Source organism: Phyllopteryx taeniolatus, chromosome 6, assembly GCF_024500385.1.
Source record: "Phyllopteryx taeniolatus isolate TA_2022b chromosome 6, UOR_Ptae_1.2, whole genome shotgun sequence".
In the NCBI taxonomy this organism is placed as follows: domain Eukaryota; kingdom Metazoa; phylum Chordata; class Actinopteri; order Syngnathiformes; family Syngnathidae; genus Phyllopteryx; species Phyllopteryx taeniolatus.
Genome location: NC_084507.1, coordinates 18,958,331 through 18,982,799, shown reverse-complemented (window position 1 = coordinate 18,982,799; position 24,469 = coordinate 18,958,331). Strand labels below are relative to the sequence as shown.

Below are 24,469 nucleotides of genomic sequence, written 5' to 3'. Positions count from 1 at the left end.
GCCGAACTTGCTAAAATGTTCTTTTCTTTATGGCTGGTGTCTTCAGACAAAAGTTAAATACATGTATATAATTGATTTATACAAATATAATATGGTATATGTAAACACGAACAAAGCCTAAATATGGGATGTTGTCATTTTGGTAGCTCTTGAAGACATCTTGTGTAAAACAAAAGACATTGCAGAGGTTTAAAGTTCCTACGGGTGCTTTGTCCCGTCTCCTGCTATAGGGTTCCACCATTTACCTGTGCCGGAAGGAAGTGCTTTAACCTGTTTTGCTGAACGTGGAAGTTGGTCGCGCATGTACCCTAGTATTGTTCATATATGTAGTATTTGTGTGTTGGATGTGTGACTTTAAGGGGCGTGGCCTAGTGAGGGTTGTCAGGAGCTGGAGTGGAGTTAGCCTGTTAGTTTGCAGGTGAAGCTTTCCTGTAACATAAATAAATAATTTTAAAAAAGGCTCGTAAATTGAAAAACTTGCAAGTTGGGACAATCTGATTGTACACAGATTGTAGGACTGGGCAAAATGGCCCTTAAAAAAAATCTTGATTGTTATCGATTTTTTCCCCTTTGCATTTACAAAAAAAAACTTTATATTTTTTTCGCTTTCTGGGATTTGCACTATTTCTCCTAATACCAAACAAATCAAATTAAAGTATTTTCTCTGGAGAAAATATAATACGGTAGTCAAAACACGTAAACACGTTGCTTAATAAATCAACATTTTAAGATAGGAGTTGTACAGGTGAGGCACAGTGACAAAATATTGGACGTTTCCAACATCGATAAATCTTTGATTTTGCAATGTACGAGGGGCATTCAAAAAGTAATGAGCCCAATTTAATTTAACCTACTATTAATCTATCAATAATCTTCCTGAAAATTTAAATTCTTGTTTGCGGGTTTATTTTTTTTAAAAAGTTTTGTTTAAGCTGCCCTCTTCCTGTCAGCCATTTTGGAAATGACATCATTGTTGGATGCCTGTCAGAAGCAGAGAGCTGTGATTGAATTTCGTGATTGAATTTCTTGCTTTGGAAGGGAAATCACGACTAAACCTTTTCAAAAGGTTGCAAAATGTGTATGGGGAAGCTGCAATAGGCTACAGCACAGTCAAAAAGTGGGTGTCCAGGATCAAAGGCAAAGAACAAGAGCCTGCTTTGAGTGACTTCCATGACAAGCAAAGGAGCTCGTGAAGTCATCCGTTCCTGGACAACCATAAACCATCCCCCATACTCACCCGATCTGGCAACATCAGATTATCACCTTTTTGGACCTTTAAAAGAAGGTATTAGGGGTCAGCACTTCTCTGACGACAAACAAGTTAAGCAAACTGTAAACAATTGGTTAAAAGCACAGCCTACTGAATGTTACGGGGCTGGCATACATGCCCTTGTTCATTGATGGACAGTCTGTGTTGAGATTATATTGAAAAGCAGCGATTAAACTTCTTGGGCTTTATTTCTGTGCTTATATTGCCTTTCTATTGCAATAAATACATTTAGAGGAATATTACTCATTACTTTTTGACTGCCCCTCGTATAAATTAGCTTCATGCTTTTGGCAATGTTCAGCATGACTTATTGTGATTTCCTTCCACTGGGCAGATTTCTTGTAATCCAGAAAACAATGTGAAAATGATTGCGCTCCTGTTGGCGACCAGTTCAGGGTGTACACTGCCTCTCGCCCGAAGATAGCTGGGATAGGCTCCAGCACGCCCCCGACCCTTGTGTGGATAAAGCGGTACGGGCAGTGCTGATTGTTTATTGTTGCGTTCCAAGTATTTTTCTTAATTGGAAGCCTGCAGCATTCTTAGCTCTCACCCAGATTAACATTTGGTCGTCATCACACAATGACCTCCAGCTTTGCACGCGGCCGACGGAAGAAAGAAGCGGAGGAGTTTCAATTAGACAGAATGAGACTGGCTGCCAAGACAAGCACACGCATCTGCTTGTTGTCGGCCATGAAATTAGGGTGTGTGTGCGTGCAGGGTTCTGAGCTCACATTGTTTTAGCTAATACAACATACCCTCTCCTCTATCACAAAATGCTGCTGGGGAATGGAACTGCACTAGCAGTTATTGATCAAACTGGCTTAAAACAAAGGGACACTAAGTGGTTGGCATGTCATGTATTTGTTTTAAAATGCAATTATGTCTTGCATGTGTTATATCTTTATGTATATTAGGTATTACCCAAATGTCCTTTGTAAAGCTATTTCAAATTATATGCAAGAGCTACAAAGCAAGCAGGCCTGAGTAAAGAGAGTTATGTGACAGAGTGTTCTAATCTGTGTCCTGGTTTCTAACTGCCACCGATCAATAGCAAAGTATCGATGTGCACATATTTGTATCGTCGTGGGTCGGTTTGGTTTGACGTTGTAACATTGGGAGAACATTATTGATGAGTCTATACCTACTAAAAGCATGAAACTTAATATGATGTGAAAATTATAGTGCCGGAAACAGAAAAAACATTGTACACATAACCACTGAGAGTAAGTGTAGCATATTCAGTAACTCACACTACAATTTGATCAGTCCCCTGCAACTGTAATCCATCCACATAACACCCAAATAATCACAGCTAATCAGGGGGATTTGAAGGCACAAGAAGCGGTCAAGGAGAGCGTTTATAGTAAGAGAGGGGGCTCATTGGCACAAAAAAATTATTACTCTGATACGGCATAAAACTACACAAACGACTCTATAATTGCTGTGGGGCACAAATGCCGGCGTGTCCTGATTTCCGTGCAAGCGCAAGGTTCACTGCAAGTTTTTGCCAATTTGGCAGCCCAGTCTGCGCCAAGCTGGGTGTGTCCAAGTGGAGTGACAATTTGGTGGCATCAAGTCAATCTAAATTTACACCTGCTCAGACCAAGTCTAAATAGTGGCGCGAGGTCGACAACTGGTCTAACGCGATTTTGGTGAAGTCGATCAAGGCACTGGCAGAGATGATCTCCGCAAAGATATTTAAGTCACCAGCAGTTATCACCAGGTCATTCTGCATTTAAAAGGCCCATATTTTGGCTATTTAGACCTGCATAGATTGACTCTCTAACATGGACTTAGTATAAAAGTGTCAATTGCATTTCAAAAAACACCTTGGTTTTGTCATACGAGTGTCCCAAAAAGGCCCCTCTAACAGGTACTTCTGTTTGACCCAGTTTTGTATCCGCTTTGTCTATATATTAAGACCGCCCCCTTTCCTCTGATTGGTTGTCTTCGTGTAGAAGATGCACACAGAGCATATGTGTTTCTCATGTTGACAGCGCTGGCTCGGGAGCAGCGAGGTAGGCGGAGATCTTCGCTAGTGACATAGATAAGCTCGAAAAATTCAAACGACCTGATTTCAGGCCTGTCGGCAGAAAAAACATCCGGAACTCAGGAATGCGTGGACGATTTTAATTCATATTTCACATGTTTACTGAGGCACCATACAGCCAATATTACATCCCAAATACTAGAAAAAGTTGGTTTGGTGAAATATGGCACCTTTATTAAGGGTACCCTTTCACATTGTCTGTTACCACACTGGCCAAGAGCAGTGATAATACTCCACTCACGAAATGATGGCTGCAATTACACATTGTCCTCTTCCCACTAAAACAACATACATTAACAAACAGCAATGAATTGTATTATAAAGTATGACACCTTAACTGTTGAATTTCCCTTGTGGGATCTGTCAGTCTCTCTCACACTAGAAAGAGATGTTTGCGCTACACTGTTGTCACATCTGTCAGCCTTCATCAGTTACTTTTAGGAGTGTGAATTGATATTTGTTCAGTGGCGGACGTCACAAGTGACCCCAGCACATTCCTTCACGAGCCACTTTACCTTGTTAAGATAAGGCAACACATGGGCGATTACAACACACACTCTTGCATTTCCATAATCACCTCCTCCAGCTAACTGTCATCGGTCGTCCAGCGACACTCTTGAGACCCAGTAATGGAAATAGCAGACCAGTGTTGGGCTCAAGTGCAGTGCAGCCATCAAGGTCAGAACTCTCTGCTTTGAGCCTTTGTTAGAGAAAGGAAATACACACTTAGTTATATGTAAGCCTCATTAAATTAGGGCTATGCTACACTTAAGAAAAGTACCTAAATAAGGATTAAATTAAAATGTATTGCACATAAAAGTTAAACAATAATTGAACCAAAATAAATGCTTGAAAACAGACAATTCTTGAAGATTAAATGTAATTATATTGTAATTAATAGTTAAATACAACTGAACTTAACAAATATATTGGGATTTTAAAAAAACGGGGGAAAAAACGAAGAAAAGTTTAACCCACTGTAACATTATGTACAGTTTGAACATTCAATTTAGTGACTCTTTCACAAACTACTAGAGGTAGCCCGCCTACTACACTTTGAGAATCACTGGTTTCAATCTGCGGCTTTCTTTTCCGAGACCTCAAAAGAAAGCCCATGTGTTTTAAATACTCATAAGAGTGGTTATTTTTTTTATACACTGGACCCTTAAGATATGCATGGTCGTACTGTACATGTTCAGATATACATCTTGTGCTGAGTAGTGTAAATGTAGTGTATAATGAATGATGAAATCTACATTGTTTTGTTATTTGATTCTCCTCCCAGGCTCACAGACAATAACGGACATCTGTAGGATCTTGTTGAGATAAGACTGACTGTAAAAAAACAACAACAGAAGACTGCATTCACGGTAGGAGTCTGATCATCTGTTTTTGCAATGACCATTGACTATAAAACGTTGTGGAGTTGTTCAAGGAAAATGTATGTTGTGGTTGCCCATACCGGTAGTCTGCAATTTACAACCATTTTCTATCCAACCAGTGAGTCACATGCCCATTTGGATGTAGGTTTTACTGCAGCTAGTTTGTTTTATGGGCCTAGAGAAGGTATAACGATTAACTGAAGTGCTCATGCAATGTTATCAACAGTTTTCCTCGCTGCATAAAGCCCGATTATGGCAAAAGCCAAGCTTCTTTTTGCAATTTTCTTTAGATTTATATACTGTACTGCAGCGTAGTTACTCTTGAAGTACTGCACACAAGAGCAGTTTTACAAGTATTCAATTAACACCTACCTTCAGATTGCTTTCTCTTCAGTAGGATAATGCACCATGGGTTACTGTCATTAATCATCATTCTATGTTTCTCATGTTTTTTAAGGTCTGGCATTGTGTTAGACACGTGCATCCTTGAGTAAAGCGAGAGAAAAGAGACCACCTTCAACAACCCAGAAAAGGAAAAATAATGCATATTCGGCATTGTTTTCTCTTCTGATTTTTTTCTCCGGAGCAACCGAGCACTCAGTCTTTTTACTGAACATGTATCAGAAGGGAAAGTCAACACACCGACGAAGATGAACCCATATGTCACTTCCCATTTCAGGAGGGATCTTTTTCCTCATTTTCATTTGTTGTAGTACGATGCAGGAATCACATGGATACACCTGCGTATCTACAATTATATCAGTAGCTTCTATTAAGGTGTTTAAGTTAAGTGTTTGTTTTTGTCCAAAGGATTTCATGTTGCAAAGTCTTTAAACTTATCAGGACTCTGTAGCGTGATCCGGAAATTACTATACAAGGTAAATGGTAATTCTACATGTTTTGATTGTTAGATGTGCTTGCATAATCCCATGTTATTGATGCTTGTTTATTTTGAAGTGTTTCCTTATTTACTTCACTTTGCCAGAAATTCTGATGTTCAGGTGGCCTTCCGAGAGCTTGTTGAAAACAGGAATCTGAGTTAAGACTGAACTTCTCAAAGCCACTGACATTTACCCTCTCAGCCACTCAAGACTCAAAACTTTAAAACCATCTTCTTGACTTGACCCGCAGAAAACTAAAAGACATCTTCAGGTGACCTGTGTACTTACCTTTTTCCTTTGCATAAATCTTCCAACTAACATGATTAATGCCGAATTCAAGTACAAAGTAATCGCTCTGTTATTTTTTTTCTTTTGTATCTGATCAGGCTTAGGCGATATCTCGGCATTGACGCTGAGCTTTAAATGAGGTATGTCTGGTTGGGTTTAGACAACTGTTCCATTTGATTTCTTGTATAATGTAATAATCTTCAGTGAATTCACAATGGCAGTCAGGCAGCTATGGAGACTGTTGAAGACAAAATGTGAAGTTGTTAAAGCTGTAATGTGATGGCTCAAGAAGAGATGGCTATCAAACTTCTTTTACTTGGGCCCTCTATGTGACATTGTTCTTGACTTCTAAATGTAGCTGTCAGTCTTGACAGAACTTAAATGAGCTGAAACGGATTTGTTAGTTGATTTAGTAACATGAGTTGAGTATTTAATGTCTTCAATGTACTGTTTTTTTTCTTTTGGCAAGCCAATACCAAGGGGTTATGAAACTGAAGAACTTTATCGTAAGAAACGGCATGTTTTTTTTTTCTTTTCATCTGCATGTTACGATATTATTTTATCATATCTCCCTCAGTATTTGTCTGTTTCCATGCACCGATGCCCAATATGTTTGCCGGATATATGCATAGCCTTTGTCAAATTGTGCCTAAGATTGTCTTCCATTTTATTTCTTTAAACTGAGCAAATCCTGCATGCTTTTTCATGCCTGTTGAGGTCAATCCAGCCCTTCCGTTCCTCGCACATCAATTCTTACCTCCAGATATATGCCGAGTTACCACTACTGTCATTGTTTTTGATTTTGCTTCAATTTCTGGCCACTGTTCTTCCATGAACACACCTGAGGATGTACTTCATGAAACCAGTTTTCCTGTGTGATCTGCCAATGAAAGGATTGTTCTTGCAAACGACATAGGAAGGACACCTGCAACATGTAACTGACCAATGAGTTTGAAGGGAGTTCTCCTATTGCAATGGGACACTATGGATTCTGATTATTTTTTATTTTAGGACGCACTAAAGACTGACACCATTGTTACTATATCGCACAACTTGATTGTGTCACATTGAAGAAAAGTGACACTTGAGAGAGCCTGATGGGCGCAGCACGTGTGAAACGGCGCTTTAGTGCTGTGGTGGATGGGCCAGTAGAGGAGGAGGAGGTCATGAGGCTGGCACAGAGTGCAGCAGACACTGCTCAGGCAGGAGGTAGCCCAACTGGTTCTGGAACCCCAAGCAGCCCCTCCCTGACCCATGCCATCAATGGCATGTCCCTACCTCTTCACAGCGATGCACAGAGGCAGAGTAGCACAGGAGAGTCAGTGGGAGGAGAAGGCGGGGAGAGAATGGGGGCAATGTGCTCAGACCTGATGAGGGGAAGAGGAAGTAGTGAAGGAGGAAGAGGGGAAGGCCAGTCAACCTCAGACCGGAATTCCCTTTCTTCCCCCTCCACTACGCAACGCTGGCGCACCAAGCGTGCAGGCCGCCGGCCCCGGAAGCGCTTTGTGGGCAAGGACGGACGCTGCAACGTTACCTTTGTCAACATGAGCGAGAGGGGCCAGCGGTACCTCAGTGACCTCTTCACCACCTGCGTGGACATCCGCTGGCGCTGGATGCTGGTCATCTTCACTCTCTCCTTTCTTCTCTCTTGGCTGCTCTTTGGATTTGCCTTCTGGCTCATTGCTTCTGCGCATGGGGACCTTTCCGTTCGCCTCATCCCCATCACCGGCCCCTCGAGTGACAGAGAGGCGGCGGTGGAGGAGCCCTGCTTCTTCCAAGTGAACAGCTTCATGGCGGCCTTTCTCTTCTCCTTGGAGACGCAGACATCCATCGGTTACGGATTCCGAAGCGTGACCGAACAATGTCCCCTGGCGGTGGTGGCGGTCGTTTTGCAGTGCATTGTGGGCTGCATTATTGACGCCTTCATCATCGGGGCAGTCATGGCAAAGATCGCCAAGCCCAAGAAGCGCAACGAAACTCTGGTCTTCTCAGAAACAGCCGTGGTGGCTCTCAGGGATGGAAAACTGTGCATGATGTGGAGAGTTGGAAACCTGCGCAAGAGTCACCTGGTAGAGGCGCATGTCCGAGCACAACTGTTAAAGGTAAGTGACAGGAGATCAATAATGACTGAACAGTGAAACCCTGCTGTTCACGGGGGAGAGGGACAGAGCCCTGCTCCGAAAACAATGAAAAATAATGCCCCCCCACCGCACTTCAAACTTGTTGAGTTGTTGTGAAAAATAATGCCCCCCCCCCGACCCCCTGCACATCAAACTTGTTGAGTTGTTGTTGAGTTAAAAACGAGAAAGGGCCATAAAACACTAACAGCATGCATCTTGCATGTACGCAAACATCAACCCATGTTACATAACTAAAAAGTTCAAATGCAAAAACAGACAGCTAAAGTTTTGGGTGAATTTATTTATTTCTGGTTCCAGGTTGAAGCAAATCATTTTTATTTCAGTGATACTAAATTCATATGTATTAATCAATTAAGAGACTTATTTGGATAAAATAAAGGTCTTTCAAATAGGTCTTTGATGTCATTTAAATGCATAAGCAGATAACAGAAAATAATTTTGTTCACAAAACAGATAAGTCCAAGATTTTGACATAACTATAGAATTTGACTGAATTAAAAATTTAAAAAAATAATTGCAGGTGAGTGTACTAGAACTACAGCCTCTTGAGCTAACTAACTCCTTACCTTTAAATGGTAAATGGACTGCACTTGCTGTATATAGTGCTTTATCTACACTATCACAGTGCCCAAAGCACTTTAAAAAGCCTCATATTCACCCATTCACACACACATTCATACACCAATGGGCGACTGCTGCCATGCAAGGCTCTGCCAGGCCCACTGGGAGCGAATTAGGGTTCAGTGTCTTGCCCAAGGGCACTTCGACATGCGGACAGTCTGAGCCAGGATTTGAACCAGTCACTCTTGCACAGAGTCATTTATCTTCTTCAATGCTGCTATCCTCAAGATCATGTCGACCCGCTTGTTTGCGACCAACTTCAGCCAAGACTTCCTTGTACAATCTGCAGACCTCATCACCAACACTAATCTCACTGAATTAGTAATCTCTTTCGGTTCCCGAGTGGCCCTTCAATTTTTTTGTTGCTTCAAATAATTTATTACTAAATCGTGTAAAATTAATTACTAATTAAAAATACATTCTACTCAATATGCAGTATTGAAATGGCTTTATCAATTCACATACTCAGAATGCTACAAAAAAATAAATTATGAAATACAACTCAACTTTATTTATAGAGCATTTAGATTAGAAAATAACCGCAAATGGGAATTTGGCTTTCAGGAGGTCCAGGTCCCACACAAACAAACGCAAACCCCGCTGTTTGAAGTGACAGCATTCATGGATGAGATTTTCAGCGAATAACGGAGGATAGGTTTTACCACAAAAAAAATATGTGAATTACATGATTCGTTAATTGTTTTTTTTTTCATTGGGGTAACCTATCCATTATTTTCTGAAAAACTTAGCTATTCTCTTTTTTTTTTTTTTTTTTTTTTTTTTTTTGCCCAGGCCAAATCAATAAAAGTATTGCTTTGTGGCATCTTGAGGACAAGGAACAACAGTATGTTGAAGTGAGTTGAAGAGCTTCATGTAGTGCTTTGCCACAATTTTGTGGCATCTTTAGGCAATTATAAACCATTCCGGGGCCGTCTCACTCGTGGATTTTCGCTATTGACGGCAGGGCTTGGTCCCTATCCACCGTGAACAGCAGGGTACACAGTAATGTAAAATGGAAGCAAAATGAAGAGAAAATGCCCTATTTAACTCTGATGGGAAGGCCTCTATTTGTACAAACAATGTTACTGGTGCATTAGAAAAAAATAGGAAGACTGTAGAAGAGAAACAAGATAGACTGGTCAGACCAAATGAGTTAGTAGAAATTCCCTGAAACACAAACACATTGTGGACCCATCACATCGTCTACTGGAATGTTAATCGTTGTTAGCTGCCCTCTACGCATAGATGATAGATCATGTTTAATAGTGCTCAGGGAACTCATTTACAACACGTAGCAGGACTCTACACTTGTCCAATTGCTGCTGTTTTGGTTAGCAACTGTGTTAAACTGGGCATTGCAGTTAACGCTTAATCTCTGTGTGGGAACAACAGTGTATATTAGGTGAGATAATTATAGTTGCAATCCCTTTTTTTGATGGGAAATGGAATGTGTCAGTATGCACAGAGCCAATTATGGGGATGGTCACTATTTGAGGATATATGGAATTAGTATTTTCTCTTTTTGTCTTAATTAAAATGACAAGTATGTCTTGAGAAAAAAAGAACCTTGGGTAGTTCAACAGCCAACAGAAAAGTTCAACACGGTATGAATACATTAGATGCTGCTGTGAATGTTTGCAGTAGAGATAAATGCGAGTGACAAACAAGAGTGCTGAGACCATCTGTCCTGTGGTCTGAAGTTAATGAGAGCTTGTTTTATTCTCCCTTTGGGGGTTAGGAAGATTTACCATGGATTAACTTGCCCACTATTACTTCACAATTGTCCCTTGTCAACTCCCTTTTCTCTGTGTTCTTATATTTAAAATAACCCTCTGATTCCTTGGAGCACATTTAAACTTAACTCTAACTCACTGTGAGAAGTGTTATACATGCGAGTGGGATGCCTCCACATTTATCTGTGAAGGTAGTAAATGTGATCTCTCTTAATATCATAGCAAAGAGAAAGGGGCGGATGGGATTAGGTTTTTGAGGATCAAACAAATACAATTGTAAATAGTGTGAGTGGATATGATTCGGTAGCGAGAGTTCAGTGATGAGACTTCACAGTATTTGATTATTGCAAATAAATGTGACATGATTGCAAATGTTGTTGGCACGGTGTACGAGTGCTTAGCACATCCGCCTCGAAGGGGTTTGAATCCGGGCTCCCGTCTTCCTGTGTGGAGTTTGCATGTTCTACCTCTGCTTGTGTGGATTTCTCCAGGTACTCCGGCTATTTCCCATATTCCAAAAACATGCATATTAGGTTCATTGAAGAGTCAAAATTATCCAAAGATGTGTGAATGATTCTTTGTCTATATTTGCCCTGTGACTGGCTGGCGACGGGTCAACCCTAATAAAGATGCAGGGGATATTAAAAGTCGACACACCCCTGTTCAAATGCTTGGTTTATGTGATATGAAAGGTTAACCGTCGTTTTAATGGACTATAACACATTTTCCCACATGCATTTGGAGGATTTCAAATGCATTTTTTTCACAATTCTAAAACTAAGGTAAGGTATTGATGGAGGCCTGGAGGGAATTATGAACCATTCCAAATAGTGTACAGTTTCAGCACAAGACCTTCAGGCTTCTGCTAGAAATGAAAAAATGTCAGGAAAAGACTACTAGGGCATATGGGGTGCCATTTGTAAACTGGCTCTCTCTGAAAATAACAGCAACGTTTTGTCACATTTAGTCTCAAACAGTGTTTAAAAAAACTGGTATGAATTTTCAAGAGTCAGTTTTCTGCACATTTAGAACTATATTTGTCAAATATGTTAATATATATGTAAATGGGGCGGCACGGTAGACGAATGGTTAGAGCGTCTGCCTCACAGTTCTGAAGACTGGGGTTCAAAACCCGGCCCCGCCTGTGTGGAGTTTGCATGTTCTCCCCGTGCTTGCGTGGGTTTTCTCCGGGCACTCCGGTTTCCTCCCACATCCCAAAAACATGCATGGTAGGTTAATTGACGACTCTAAATTGCCCATAGGTGTGAATGTGAGTGTGAATGGTTGTTTGTTTGTATGTGCCCTGCGATTGGCTGGCAACCAGTTCAGGGTGTACCCCGCCTCCTACCCGATGACAGCTGGGATAGGCTCCAGCACGCCCGCGACCCTAGTGAGGAGAAGCGGCTCAGAAAATGGATGGATGGATGGATATATGGAAATGATAAATGCTAAATCTAAATGTTAAATCTAAATGTTAAAACTGTATCTAACTGTGAAGTACAATTCTAAATGTTAAATACATATCTAAATATAATTGTTAAAGCTAAATGTTTCTGGTGGAACTAAATATTTAGCAAAAATACAAATCTAAACTGCCGACAGGCAGAAGTACCAAAAAAAAAAGCTCAACGTCAGAGTGTGTCTATAGTCCCAAAGAAAATAACATAAAAAGCATCCTTTCTGGGGAAATGGACTCTTGGTCACAGATCATAGTTATAATAACTACATGAAATAACAAACACGTTTGGAGAAACTTTATTTGACGTGTACTTTTAGTGCCTTGGCCGTCCACCTCCATCGGGTGGCAGGTGGACGGCCGTTCTTAAAAGTGACGGCTAAACACTAAAAGTACACGTCAAATAAAGTTTCTCCAAACGTGTTTGTTATTTCATGTAGTTATTATAACTATGATCTGTGTCCAAGAGTCCATTTCCCCAAGTAAGATGCTTTTTATGTTATTTTTTGGCTGGACTATAGACACACTCCGAGGTTGAGCTTTTATATTGGTACTTCCGCCTGTCGGCAGTTTAGATTTGCATTTTAGCTCAATATTTAGTTACACCAGAAACATTTAGCTTTAACATTTATATTTAGATATGTATTTAACATTTCGATCTATATTAAACAGTTGTATTTCAATTTATAACATTTAGCTATATATTAAACATTTACATTCAACATTTAGATATAGATTTAATATTTAGATTTAACATTTAAATTCAGATATAGTTTTAACATTTAGATTTAGCATTTATCATTTACATATATATTTTAATATTTAGAATTAACATTAAGATTTAGATATTCCCTCGTGTTCCCTCGTTTTTCGCGGTTAATGGGGACCAGAACCCCCCGCGAAAGGTGAAAATTTTTTGTGGATGTGGGTACCAGAATGTTTAAAATATGTAAACAGTATTTATACTTTACATATTTGAGACAAAGATTACAACAGTACACATATTTACTTAAATCTTTAATTCTAAAATCTTATACAGTAATTAACATCTATTATACAGTAATTAACATTCATCAACATTGCCTTCTGAGAGAGGCGAAGAGGCTTGTGTTGGTGTTTCACTTTGTCGCTTTTTCATCATCTTCTTCTTCCTCTTGGACGCTCCGGAGGAAGCTTTCGTAGGGGCACAGCGCTTCGGTAGTAAGGGCTTGCTTAACTAATCAAAAAAATTATCGCTTATACAAAAAAAGTTATTGCGAACAAAACAGCGTGGACGAGACTGGTGAGACACAACAAGGGAAGATGCTGGGTGAGGCTGCGATGATGCGCAGCCAATCAGCTCACGGGATAAATCCACACGTGCTCTCATTGGTCAATGTCGCGCCTGGAACCAATCACGCGCCTTATATGAGTGCCCGTACAGTACAGGCATGTACAAACCCTCTGAGTCAACTCATCTATTTGTTTGGCATGCAGGGAAACCTTCTCTTGCGCGCAGCAACATGAAACAACGCGTCTTTCCGCAATATGGCTGTCGATATGGCTGTATTTTATTTTATTTTTTTAATTTAAAAAATGTTTGAAAAAAATTTTTGTGAATATTTTGGAAAAACCCACGAAGCACTGAAGCCGCAAAATGTGACGCGCGAAGTGGCGAGGGAACACTGTATATTTAACATTTAGATTTAAGATTTATATTTAGATATATATTTAACATTTAGATTTATTAGTTATTTTTAAATGTGCATTTAACATTTAAATTCATGATTTAGGTGCAACATTTAATATTTGGATTTAACACTAGAGTTGACAAATATAGTTCTAAAAGTGCACAATTCACAAGTTTTTTTTTAACAGTTTTCAGACTAAATGTGACAAAATGTTGCTGTTATTTTCAGAGCGAGCCGCTTTACAAACGGCACCACATAAGGGCAGCTAAAATTTAGTTGGAGTTTATCAGAAGAACTTTAAATGTTAAATTAAGTGGCAGGTGTGTGTCTACTGTCATTAAACATCTCATTTAATGAGTTTGAATGTGGTTGGTTAATTCTGAACACAGCCCATCCCAGTTGTGAGAGGGTCCTCACACTTCTGCAACCACATTATCTCAGTTGTTTATTTTCGTTTTCTTCAAAAAGATTTTTAAAGTTTTGAAATGATTTATCTTGGTCTCTTTTTTTTAATCACAAACACCTGGTGTTAGAACAGGGGTGTGTATACTTTTTATATCCAATGTAGGTGATATAGAAAATGGATGTTCAAATGTTTAACTTAAACCTCACCTGCATCCCGTAATGGTTCCATCTACTATTTTCATCACCCCCACCCCTCGATTCCCACCTTCGCAATAGTCCAGGGTGACACCAGAAGGAGAGTTCCTTCCGCTGGACAACTTGGACATCAATGTTGGTTTTGACACTGGCACCGACCGGATATTCTTGGTCTCGCCCGTCACAATCGTCCACGAGATCAACGACGAGTCGCCTTTCTTCGAGATGGACCGCAAGACCCTGAAAAGTGACACGGAACTGGAGGTGGTGGTGATACTGGAGGGTATGGTGGAGGCCACAGCAATGACCACGCAATGCCGCAGTTCCTATCTGGCTTCGGAAATCCAGTGGGGATATCGTTTTGAAGCTGTCCTCTTTGAGAAGAACAACTGCTACGAGGTAAGAACCATAGTGCCCCAATACCCAGCCACTGCCTGTCCCAGGCCCAGATTTAAAAAACAAACCAAAAAAAATGGGCCACATCTCTAAGCCACATGTTCTTTTTATCCATTTTTGCAGGTGGACTACTCATTCTTCCATCGGACATACGAAATCCCAAACACGCCTTTGTGTAGCGCTAAAGAGCTTGCGGAACTGAAATACTTAAAGAGCTCACGCTCATCATTCTGCTATGAGAACGAAGTGGCTCTGCAGCTCATTTCTTCTGGGGAAGAACCTGACCCAGAGCCCAAGTGCCCTGTTGCATCAAACAGGAGACTGTCAGACCACCTCCACTTCAATTGAGAAAATGACAGGACGACAAAGCTACAAAAGAGCTTTGGAATGATTCTAGACTGACCTTGTTGTCTGATTGGGCCTGGCAATCTTTCAAAATCATTGAAAACTTTAGTCTGCTAAGTCCCAAACTGGCCCATCACTACCGCAGCACAACAACAGCATCCCATGGTGGCTGTGACTTGCAACTGCACTTCCAGTAGACCACCTCGTTGGAGGAGTTTCAGATGAATTTGTATGCAACGAATGGTAGTGTATCCTCCTAGGTACACTCCAGGAATGTATCTCAGTATTAAGTTGATTTTTCATCATTATTTTATATGGTAAGTATGGACAGTATATTGTATATTTTGGGAATGTTGCTTGTGTTTTTTAGACATCAATTACATGGAGAAACAGCGATGAACGAGCAGCCGTTTCAAGCTTTTCCATGTAATTACTGTCTGCTCTATTTTTGTTTTGGACAGTATGCAGAAACATAGCATGATTGTGACATCTTCTTTCATTTTTTAATTCTTTCAGTATAATGAACAGTGAATCCCTGTTTATCGTGGGGGATACATTCCAGATACACCCGCGATAGGTGAAAATCTGAGATATAAAAAAAAAAAAACGTACATTTTTTAAAATAGTTTTACCCCTCCCACATGCTGTAAACATATTTAAATACATTAAAATACACTTAAACGTATCAAAACACACCCAAGTATTCCTTACCTCCTTCTCACTCTTGCTGCCAAGAAATGAGATTATCGTATAACATCACTATGAGGAAATGAAGGTAAGCCGAAGCGCGCTTACTTCAAGTTGTTTATTTGTCACTTCTAGTTAATTAACGGTAAAACTGATTTATAAAAGAGAATTAGAATGTTCAAGCAAACACTATAATTTTGTGTAAGAAAACCCTGCTATCTTATTGCTATCATATAATGTGTATTGCCATAGATGGGTTAATGGAAATTGCCATAGATGTTATGGTAATTATAAATCTTTAAATAAATGTGACTGACTGAATGACTGACTGACTTTAACATACATGGAGCAGCAACACACACAAAAAGAGAATACAACATTGTAATACATATACAACCCCAATTCCAATGAAGTTGGGACGTTGTGTTAAACATAAATAAAAACAGAATACAATGATTTGCAAATCATGTTCAACCTATATTTAATTGAATACACTACAAAGACAAGATATTTAATGTTCAAACTGAGAAACTTTATAATTTTTAGCAAATAATCATTAACTTAGAATTTTATGGCTGGAACACGTTCCAAAAAAGCTGGGACAGGGTCATGTTTACCACTGTGTTACATCACCTTTTCTTTTAACAACATTCAATACATGTTTGGGAACTGAGGACACTAATTGTTGAAGCTTTCCCATTCTTGCTTGATGTATAACTTCAGCTGTTCAACAGTCCGGTGTCTCCATGGTCATATTTTACGCTTCATAATGCGCCACACATTTTCAATGGGAGACAGGTCTGGACTGCAGGCAGGCCAGTCTAGTACCCGCACTCTTTTACTACGAAGCCACGCTGTTGTAACACGTGCAGAATGGGGTTTGGCATTGACTTGCTGAAATAAGCAGGGCGTCCATGAAAACGACGTTGCTTGGATGGCGGCATATGTTTCTCCAAAACCTGTACGTACCTTTCAGCATTAATGGTGCCAATGTCAGTAAATACATTTCGGCGCTACATCCGTAAGTGCAACTTGAAACTCTACTATGCAAAGCAAAAGCCATTTATCAACAACACCCAGAAACGCCGCCGGCTTCTCTTGGCCCGAGCTCATCTAAGATGGACTGATGCAAAGTGGAAAAGTGTTCTGTGGTCCGACGAGTCCACATATTGTTTTTGGAAATTGTGGACGTCGTGTCCTCCGGGCCAAAGAGGAAAAGAACCATCCGGACTGTTATTGACGCAAAGTTGGGAAAGAATGGGAAAGAATTCCACTTACAAAAAATTGGTGTCCTCAGTTCCCAAACGTTTATTGAATGTTGTTAAAAGAAAAGGTGATATAACACAGTGGTAAACATGAACTTGTCCGAGCTTTTTTGGAACATGTTGCAGCCATAAAATTCTAAGTTAATGATTATTTGCTAAAAACAATAAAGTTTATCAGTATGAACATTAAATATATTCTTTGTATTCAATTAAATATAGGTTGAACATGATTTGCAAATTATTGTATTCTGTTTTGGCGGCACGGTGGCCGACTGGTTAGAGCGTCAGCCTCACAGTTCTGAGGACCCGGGTTCAATCCCTGTCCCCGCCTGTGTGGAGTTTGCATGTTCTCCCCGTGCCTGCGTGGGCTTTCTCCGGGCACTCCGGTTTCCTCCCACATCCCAAAAAACATGCATTAATTGGAGACTCTAAATTGCCTGTAGGCACGACTGTGAGTGCGAATGGTTGTTTGTTTCTATGTGCCCTGCGATTGGCTGGCAACCAGTTCAGGGTGTACCCCGCCTCCTGCCTGATGACAGCTGGGATAGGCTCCAGCACGCCCGCGACCCTAGTGAGGAGAAGCGGCTCAGAAAATGGATGGATGGATGGATGTATTCTGTTTTTATTTATGTTTAACACAACGTCCCAACTTCATTGGAATTGGGGTTGTATTCGGTATTCTTCTTGCTCTTAATTTTGCTGCATATTGGCTGGCATATTGTGCCGCTGTAGAATGTGATACTACATCAAAAGTGCACAAATCTAAATTCGGACCTGTATATTGTAAAAACCCATTAAAAAAAAAAAAAAAAAGATCGCTTAAAAATCCATGATATCATGGGGGTTCACTGTATATTTATCTTTTGGTCCTTGTTGTACTAAAGCACAATTTTTGTTTTGGATGGAGAGGAGTATTAACCCTGAAAGTGTCTTGGTATGTACGGAGGCCTAAAGTATATTCTCCTATTTTGGAGAAGAGGTAGTTAGTTGCACTTGTCCTGAAGATTTGCCTTGCTTGGAGCAGGATTGAACTGATGTGCTAAACCAAATACTGTATGTAAACAAATGTTAATCCATACTCCTTATTCCTGTTGATATGTAACAATTCAATTGGGTCCCAAACTGTGACTATTTGTACTGGGGTGGTGCCTTTGAGAAACATTTTAAATTGTCCCTTGAGCTGCAGCAGTCAATTTAGATATGCTTAAAATCTTTATTTTGAATGTCACGTCATTTGGACAGTCTGTATTTTTTTTGTTTTAAGTAGAGCAACTGCATGAAGGGAATCTGCATTATGAGAATTCACAACACAAACAAGCATTGGAGAAGCTAAGATACTTATTTTCTGTAACAGACTATAGGGTACAGTAAATGACGAAAATGTGCAAATGAATGACAGTCTCCAGGTAAGTTTTATGATTGGTTATAGATGACACAGTAAGCGGCTAAGCACTGCTTTTGGTTAAATGAAACTCAACTCAATTCAACATAGTTCCGAGGCATGAAGATGTCACAAGATGGCGTCAAAGCAATACTTGTATACAGTGATGCCTTGACATACGATTTTATTTGCTGAGCAACCACGCTCGTAACTCAAACACTCGTATCACGTATTTCCCGATTGAAATGAATTGAAATGCCATTTATCCACTTGAAAAAAAAAAAGTTTTTGTAATGTGTTTTTTAATAAGAACAATAACACTTTATAATATATTACTTCTTTAAAACATAGGAATCACAAAATTAAATACAATGTACAGAATTAAACAAGTTTGTGCTTCATGATGAATTCATGTGCCGCTCCATCTGGTGTGTGCTGCCTTAGGCTACCACCAGGGAGCAGTATAATCCAGGTATACGGTGGACGACTGGTCAGCACATCTGGCTCACATTTCTGAGGACGCGGGTTCAAATCCGGCCTCCGCTGTGTGGAGTTTGCATGTTCTCTCCGTGCCTGCGTGGGGTTTCTCTGCGTACTCCGGTTTCCTCCCACATTCCAAAAAACATGGATGGTAGGTTGATTGAAGACTTTAAATCGTCAGTAGGTGTGAATGGTTGTTTGTTTATATGTGCCCTGCGATTGCCTGGCGACCAGTTCAGGGTGTACCACGCCTCTCGCCCAGAGATAGCTGGGATAGGCGCCAGCACACCTATGACCCCATTGAGGATAAGTGGTTAAAAGAATGCATAAAAGGATGGATATACATGAAGGAGCCGATCACAACTGTTCAGTAAGCTCCTGTAATAATTGTTGTTTTTCGCACAGGATAAACAATATATGCCTGTGAGTATTGCTGTTATCTGTCTACTTTTTTGAAAGAATTGTTCACTATCTCCCAAACTGCTGCTTGTTGTGAAGTGTTGAGTTCATTGCAACTATACAGTACTTGTATCTAAAATTTTTGCTCACAAGCCAAAGCAAAAAAATTTATTTGACAGCTCTCATCCCGAAAAAATTGAACGTCAGATCACGCTCAAGGCATCACTGTATTATACAGGGCTTTGGCCTGGGGACTAAAACAGCAAATAGGTTGAGTTTTTCAGTGAATAATGAAAAAAAAATCTGCATTAAGGTGAGCTGTGAATTTGAGGGGCAACACTGTAGTTGTACTACAATAAGTGTACCAGTTTATTCAATTGTCATGAGTGTCACTTTTTGGTGTTTTCCCTGTTCAATGCACAACCTCTATTCTTATTCTTCTCACTTCAGGAATGCATGAGAGATTAACATGGTTTTACCTCTGTCCTAATGTCACTGTCGTTATGAAGGTTTTGTAACCTACGTGCTTGAATGTTGTCAATTGTGTCTTCCCATAAACGTCCACCCTCAAGTTCTATTTATAGGCTGCGTGGTGGGCCATGGGGCCTGTCTTCACTTCCATGAAATGTAACTTGAACTTTAGAGCACCATCACTTTAGCACTTTTTTTTTCTCAACATTGCAGAAAAATACTGACGTGTTCTTTTTTTATCATGTCACCTTTCCATCATAACTTTATGTATTTAGACCACAGGGTGGGCAAAGTTTCTAGCTCAAGGGCCGCACTAGATTTTTTAAATGGATAGATGGACCAGGTCAGTCATAGGTTTGGGGAAAAAAAAAAAAAACTTAAAATATGTCTGTAAAATATTTTTCGTATTTTAATGTTATGGTCCAGATTGAAGAACAAAGAGGAGCATACTTTGCCCACCCCTGATTTAGACCATTTTATTTCTAAAACTTACATATTTGTGAATTGTACCATGGTAAAAATGTATTTTCATATTACATTTAGAGATGGCTTCTGGCATGCAGGGCTTCCAAATGAAACTGACTGTGTGAGAACAAATAAATCAAGGTTGAATAGCTTTTTTGGAGTTGTCCCAACTGGCACAACTGAAATGGACTTTATTGTAGCTTCTTTTATGTGTATTTAACCTGACAAAGAGATATTCAACTCCAGTACTCTTCCTAGTACTCTTGAGATGGCAAAATTGCTCACACTCTTTACTTAAGTAGAAGTACAGATGCTTGTGTTGAAAAAAATACAGGTAAAAGTAGAAGTACTCTTTATAGTCCTTTGAGTAAAAGGAAAAGAAAGTACATACTCCAAAATGTACTTAAGTAAAAACTTTTTTTTTTTTTTTACTGCAAACCCCAATTCCAATGAAGTTGGGATGTTGTGTAAAACATAAATAAAACAGAAGACAATTATTTGCTAATCATTTTCAACCTATATTCAATTGACAAAACAGAAGATATTTGATGAAACAGTATTTTTATTTTGTTGTTGTTGCAAAGATTCACTCATTTTGAATTTGATGCCTGCAGCGTGTTTCAAAAAAAGCTGGGACAGGAGCATGGTTACAACTGTGTTACATACATTTTCCTTTTACCAACACTCAATAAGCATTTGGGAACTGAGGACACTAATTGTAGAAGCTTTGTTGGTGGAATTTTTCCCCATTCTTGCCTGGTGTACAACATCTGTTGCTCAACAGTCCGGGGTCTCAGTTGTCAAATTTTGCTCTTCAGAATGCACCACACATTTTCAATGTGAGACAGGTCTGGAATGCTGGCAGGCCAGTCTAGTACTCACTCTCTTTTACCTGTGAGAAAATGCCATCCACAAACCCAGTGATGGAGGTTTGCTTCCCATTTTGTCCCTTTAGATGTGGCTACTAACCACCAGGCAGTCTTACCTGTGAGAAAATGCCTCCCAGAACTCCCAGAACTTCCCTTGATTAATCTAGATTTTCTTTTTAAGGAAAAAAAAAAAAAAAACTTTTTGGGGCATACTTGCAACCAAAGTTTTTTCATGATTTTAGTTCAGGTCCACTGCAGTCACTCACAGTTCTTCCACACAAAAGTATCCTGGTGAGTACGTGCCTATTAAAAAACAGTCTGAAATGGTCAGTTTTGACACAGTATGGAGTAGAAATTACATACATGTGTGTTCAAAGTAAAAAATCGTCATAAAAGTCACTACTTGCGTAAGGTACAATACCTGAAAAATCTCCTTAATTCGTTACTACCCAGTGCCCACCACGGGCAGTCACGAAACCATGTGATTCATACTCGCCAAGACCTTCACGTTCAAGTCAGCACTGGGTGGATGATCTGAATCACGGGCCTGGAGTCAGATCTTGCTCCCCTGGACGTGTGTTAAGGGGTCAATCAAACCGATCCCAGATCGGTGCAGCCTTCTCCGCAGCCGCGTCGTTGCAAACAAAGGGCGTGCAAATCTCCGTACTGTTGCGCGAGGCTGACGCACAGGCACCTGCTGCGGCGCTCCGACTGGCTGGTTTGCACGTCGATTCGCGCTTTAGCACCGCCCCGCGCCTGTCATCATTGGTCAGCGGCGTCATGGCTTTGACGCCATTCGTCACCGCTTCCGTGTCGTGCCAGTCAAGGGGCGGACGGCTGTTGCCGAGTCTTTCGGGTGGGTTCACGGTGCCTTGTATCTTCTCATTGGTGTGTGAACGCGACTGGGCCCGAATATTCGCTTCTAATTGGCGTTCGGACAGGAAGCGCGGCGCTCGGGTTGAAGCCAACCTCCTTGCCCTTACTTCTCTCTCTATCTATCTACTTTATTCCCAAGCAGGACGTGTGTGTGCGGTGAATGTGCGGCTCCACTGGGCTTGAACGTTGCGATGATACGAGACACCTCTGCGGTAGGCTACACACCTATCAGAGAGCAAAATAGCCGAGAAACACCCTCAAGACGCTCCTCCGCACACATTTAACCATTCGGAGCGCAACCGGAAGGTAAGAGCTTTTGAATTTGAGTGTAATTCAATTTAAAAAGGAACCGGTGTGAGAGCCTTGAACGCCTCCCTCCTATTTGTGCGTTGTAGCCGGCTAGCGCTAGTTGAGTCTCCCCCGGTGGCGTAAGAATGAACGTTGATGGTGAGGCGTTCACGGGGCTTTTTAACCTTTGTTAAAAGACGTGCCTCGAAATGGCTTTTTTACAAAGGGAAAGCCACCCGCCTGACTATGACCATTTATTACGCATTGCAACCGTTGTGACTAGTAGCTAATTTGTGTGCTGTTAACGTTTCACAGCGAGGGGGGAAAAATGTGTATTATGATATCCTGTCATTTTGGCTTCCACATGTTCGTAGGAAAAAGGGCCGTGATCCTTGGTCGTCTTTGTAACCGATCACCGAGGTGTGGTTTTGAGTGGGGGTCATTTTCAAGGGTCTCCCACCACCACCGCAAAGGTGTGCTGTCTGTCTGTCTGCTTGTCATTATAATAATAGCGTCATTTCAAACCTTGCCTTAATGATAAAATGTCTCATCACGCACCTTAAAGCCAGGAGGAGAAAGGTGTGTCCAGCTCCAATCTCGTACCAATTCAAATGTGATTTGTTTCCCCTGACGGGATGAAGAAAGTGTGTCTGTCTGTCTGTCTGTCTGTCTGTCTATCTCTTCTGAAAAAATAAGACTTCGACCCAAAACAATGAATCGATACAATGATTTTAGTCTTTTCTTACCAGAGTAATTTGAATTTGTGACGTGTCAGCCAAACAGAAGATGTTAGGTGTGGTAATTTGTTTCCAAAACATACAATAACGTAAAATATATTTCAAAGACCATAGACTATTTTGATTATGGTTACTTTTAATTCCAATCTGTCTTTTTCACTTCAAATGTAGTTCTTGCTTTTTCCTTTTTAAAATTAATTTACTCCCTTCTGACCAATAGTACCTTCCTGTCCTCCTTTTTCCTTCATTCCATCCACTCTTGCGTCCAGAGACGGGATACGAACCCAGAACCTACAACTGTGAGGCAGATCTGCTAACCACTGTTCCCATTTCCTATGCATTCCATCATTAATTCCTTTCTGCTTTCCTTTTTCCGTTTGTTTCTTCCCATATCTATCTATCTATCTATCGTCTGTCTGTCTGTCTTGTCTGTCTGTCTTGTCTGTCTGTCCGTCCCTCCCTCCCTGTCTGTCTGTCTGTCTGTCTGTCTGTCTAAAAAAACAAAATTTGGCCCCCTTCCATTATGGATGGCCTTAGTTTATTTTTTTGTTGTTGAGCTACAGCATTCAGGATGTTGCTATGGAGGGCAGCTGTTTGCTTCTGTGTGTGTGCGTCCCTGTGAGTGTGTGAGTGTGTGTGTAGGAACAGGACTAACAAGATGGAATTGTATACAAATGAGTACGCATCTCCCACGCTTGCCTAACTCACAAGAGGTTGCACATATAACAAAGGATTTATGATGACAACTTTATGGAAATGGCTGCATTCCGGCACATGATTTTCACATTGTTTGGGACTTTTGATGAATCCAATAGGGTCACAAAATTGACCAGGCTGATTATTACCATGAGCCAGTCGTTTTGCTGCTGTCAACCATACCAAAAACACTGTACGTTTAAATAAATACGGAATAACTGAATATTGTATATTGCATGTCAGTTCAGTTCAATTTAGTATACTTTAATGTAGAGCTGGGTAATCATGAAAAAAAATCATGATTATTTTGCTGGAAATCACAATTAAGAAACGATTATTCACTGATTTCAAATGTTTTTATTTATTGAACTTCCAAAACTCAACTTTATATAAACTTTAAAAACTTAGACCAACCAGATTTTTTGGGAACAAGTAAAATAAATGATACAAACAATAGCAATAAAAACAAATGTAAATAATAAAAACAAATACCTGCTGTGCAGTAGAAACAGCAGATATTTGTTTTAAATAAGTGTGAAACAGCAGGTATTTGTTTTTAATAAGTGTGGTGCATGCATGAAGATACTACATTTAAAATAAAGAGTAGTAGAAAAAAGTGGCAAACATCATTAATATAACTCATTTTTTTCACAGAGTGGGAAGCATATATGCCTGTGAGTATTGTTATATTACCTGTCTGTATCTGTTACTACACCCATTTGTGTGTGATTATTAGTTATTTGAAGGTAAATCCCTCCCATGATGTATAATGCTAATTATTGCTAGCTGGCCAGTAGGCTTTTCCATTGAGTGCTAGCATTAAGCTGGCGATGTTTATGAACTCTCTCATATTTAGATATACAATGTGTGTAATTTTTGTTATGTGTTTTGTTTTACAGTTAACTCCAACTGGGGTGTCAATAAACAGTTCAAAGCACTCTCAGGGAGGGCAGAATAACATACGTCAAATGCTTGCTGCAAGAATATAGGTGCGGTAAGGGTGCTTTTACAACGGAGGAATT

At 40.2% G+C, this 24,469-nt stretch overlaps 2 protein-coding genes across 23 annotated transcripts in view; both read left to right on the top strand.

Annotated features, from left to right (window-relative positions):
• The window catches only part of kcnj14 (potassium inwardly rectifying channel subfamily J member 14), a 53,140-nt gene extending 33,008 nt beyond the window's left edge, over positions 1-20,132 (top strand). For 3 of the 9 annotated variants that reach the window (XM_061776341.1, XM_061776339.1, XM_061776335.1), the window contains 4 exons: positions 4,606-4,690; positions 5,160-7,973; positions 14,174-14,491; positions 14,612-20,132. In XM_061776341.1, the coding sequence (XP_061632325.1) occupies positions 6,969-7,973; positions 14,174-14,491; positions 14,612-14,836 (1,548 nt within the window). In that variant the 5' untranslated portion in view covers positions 4,606-4,690; positions 5,160-6,968 and the 3' untranslated portion in view covers positions 14,837-20,132. Of the gene's footprint in view, positions 1-4,605; positions 4,691-5,159; positions 7,974-14,173; positions 14,492-14,611 lie in introns of those variants that run through there. The other 6 variants (XM_061776342.1, XM_061776337.1, XM_061776340.1 and 3 more) reach the window with 6 other exon arrangements.
• A 1,535-nt stretch (positions 20,133-21,667) lies between these two features.
• Positions 21,668-24,469, top strand: part of myh14 (myosin, heavy chain 14, non-muscle) — a 58,411-nt gene continuing 55,609 nt past the window's right edge. For 7 of the 14 annotated variants that reach the window (XM_061776328.1, XM_061776325.1, XM_061776324.1 and 4 more), the window contains exon 1: positions 21,878-22,032. The gene's annotated coding sequence lies outside the window, so the exon portion shown is untranslated. Of the gene's footprint in view, positions 21,739-21,868; positions 22,033-22,388; positions 22,488-24,101; positions 24,122-24,346; positions 24,437-24,469 lie in introns of those variants that run through there. The other 7 variants (XM_061776317.1, XM_061776318.1, XM_061776320.1 and 4 more) reach the window with 7 other exon arrangements.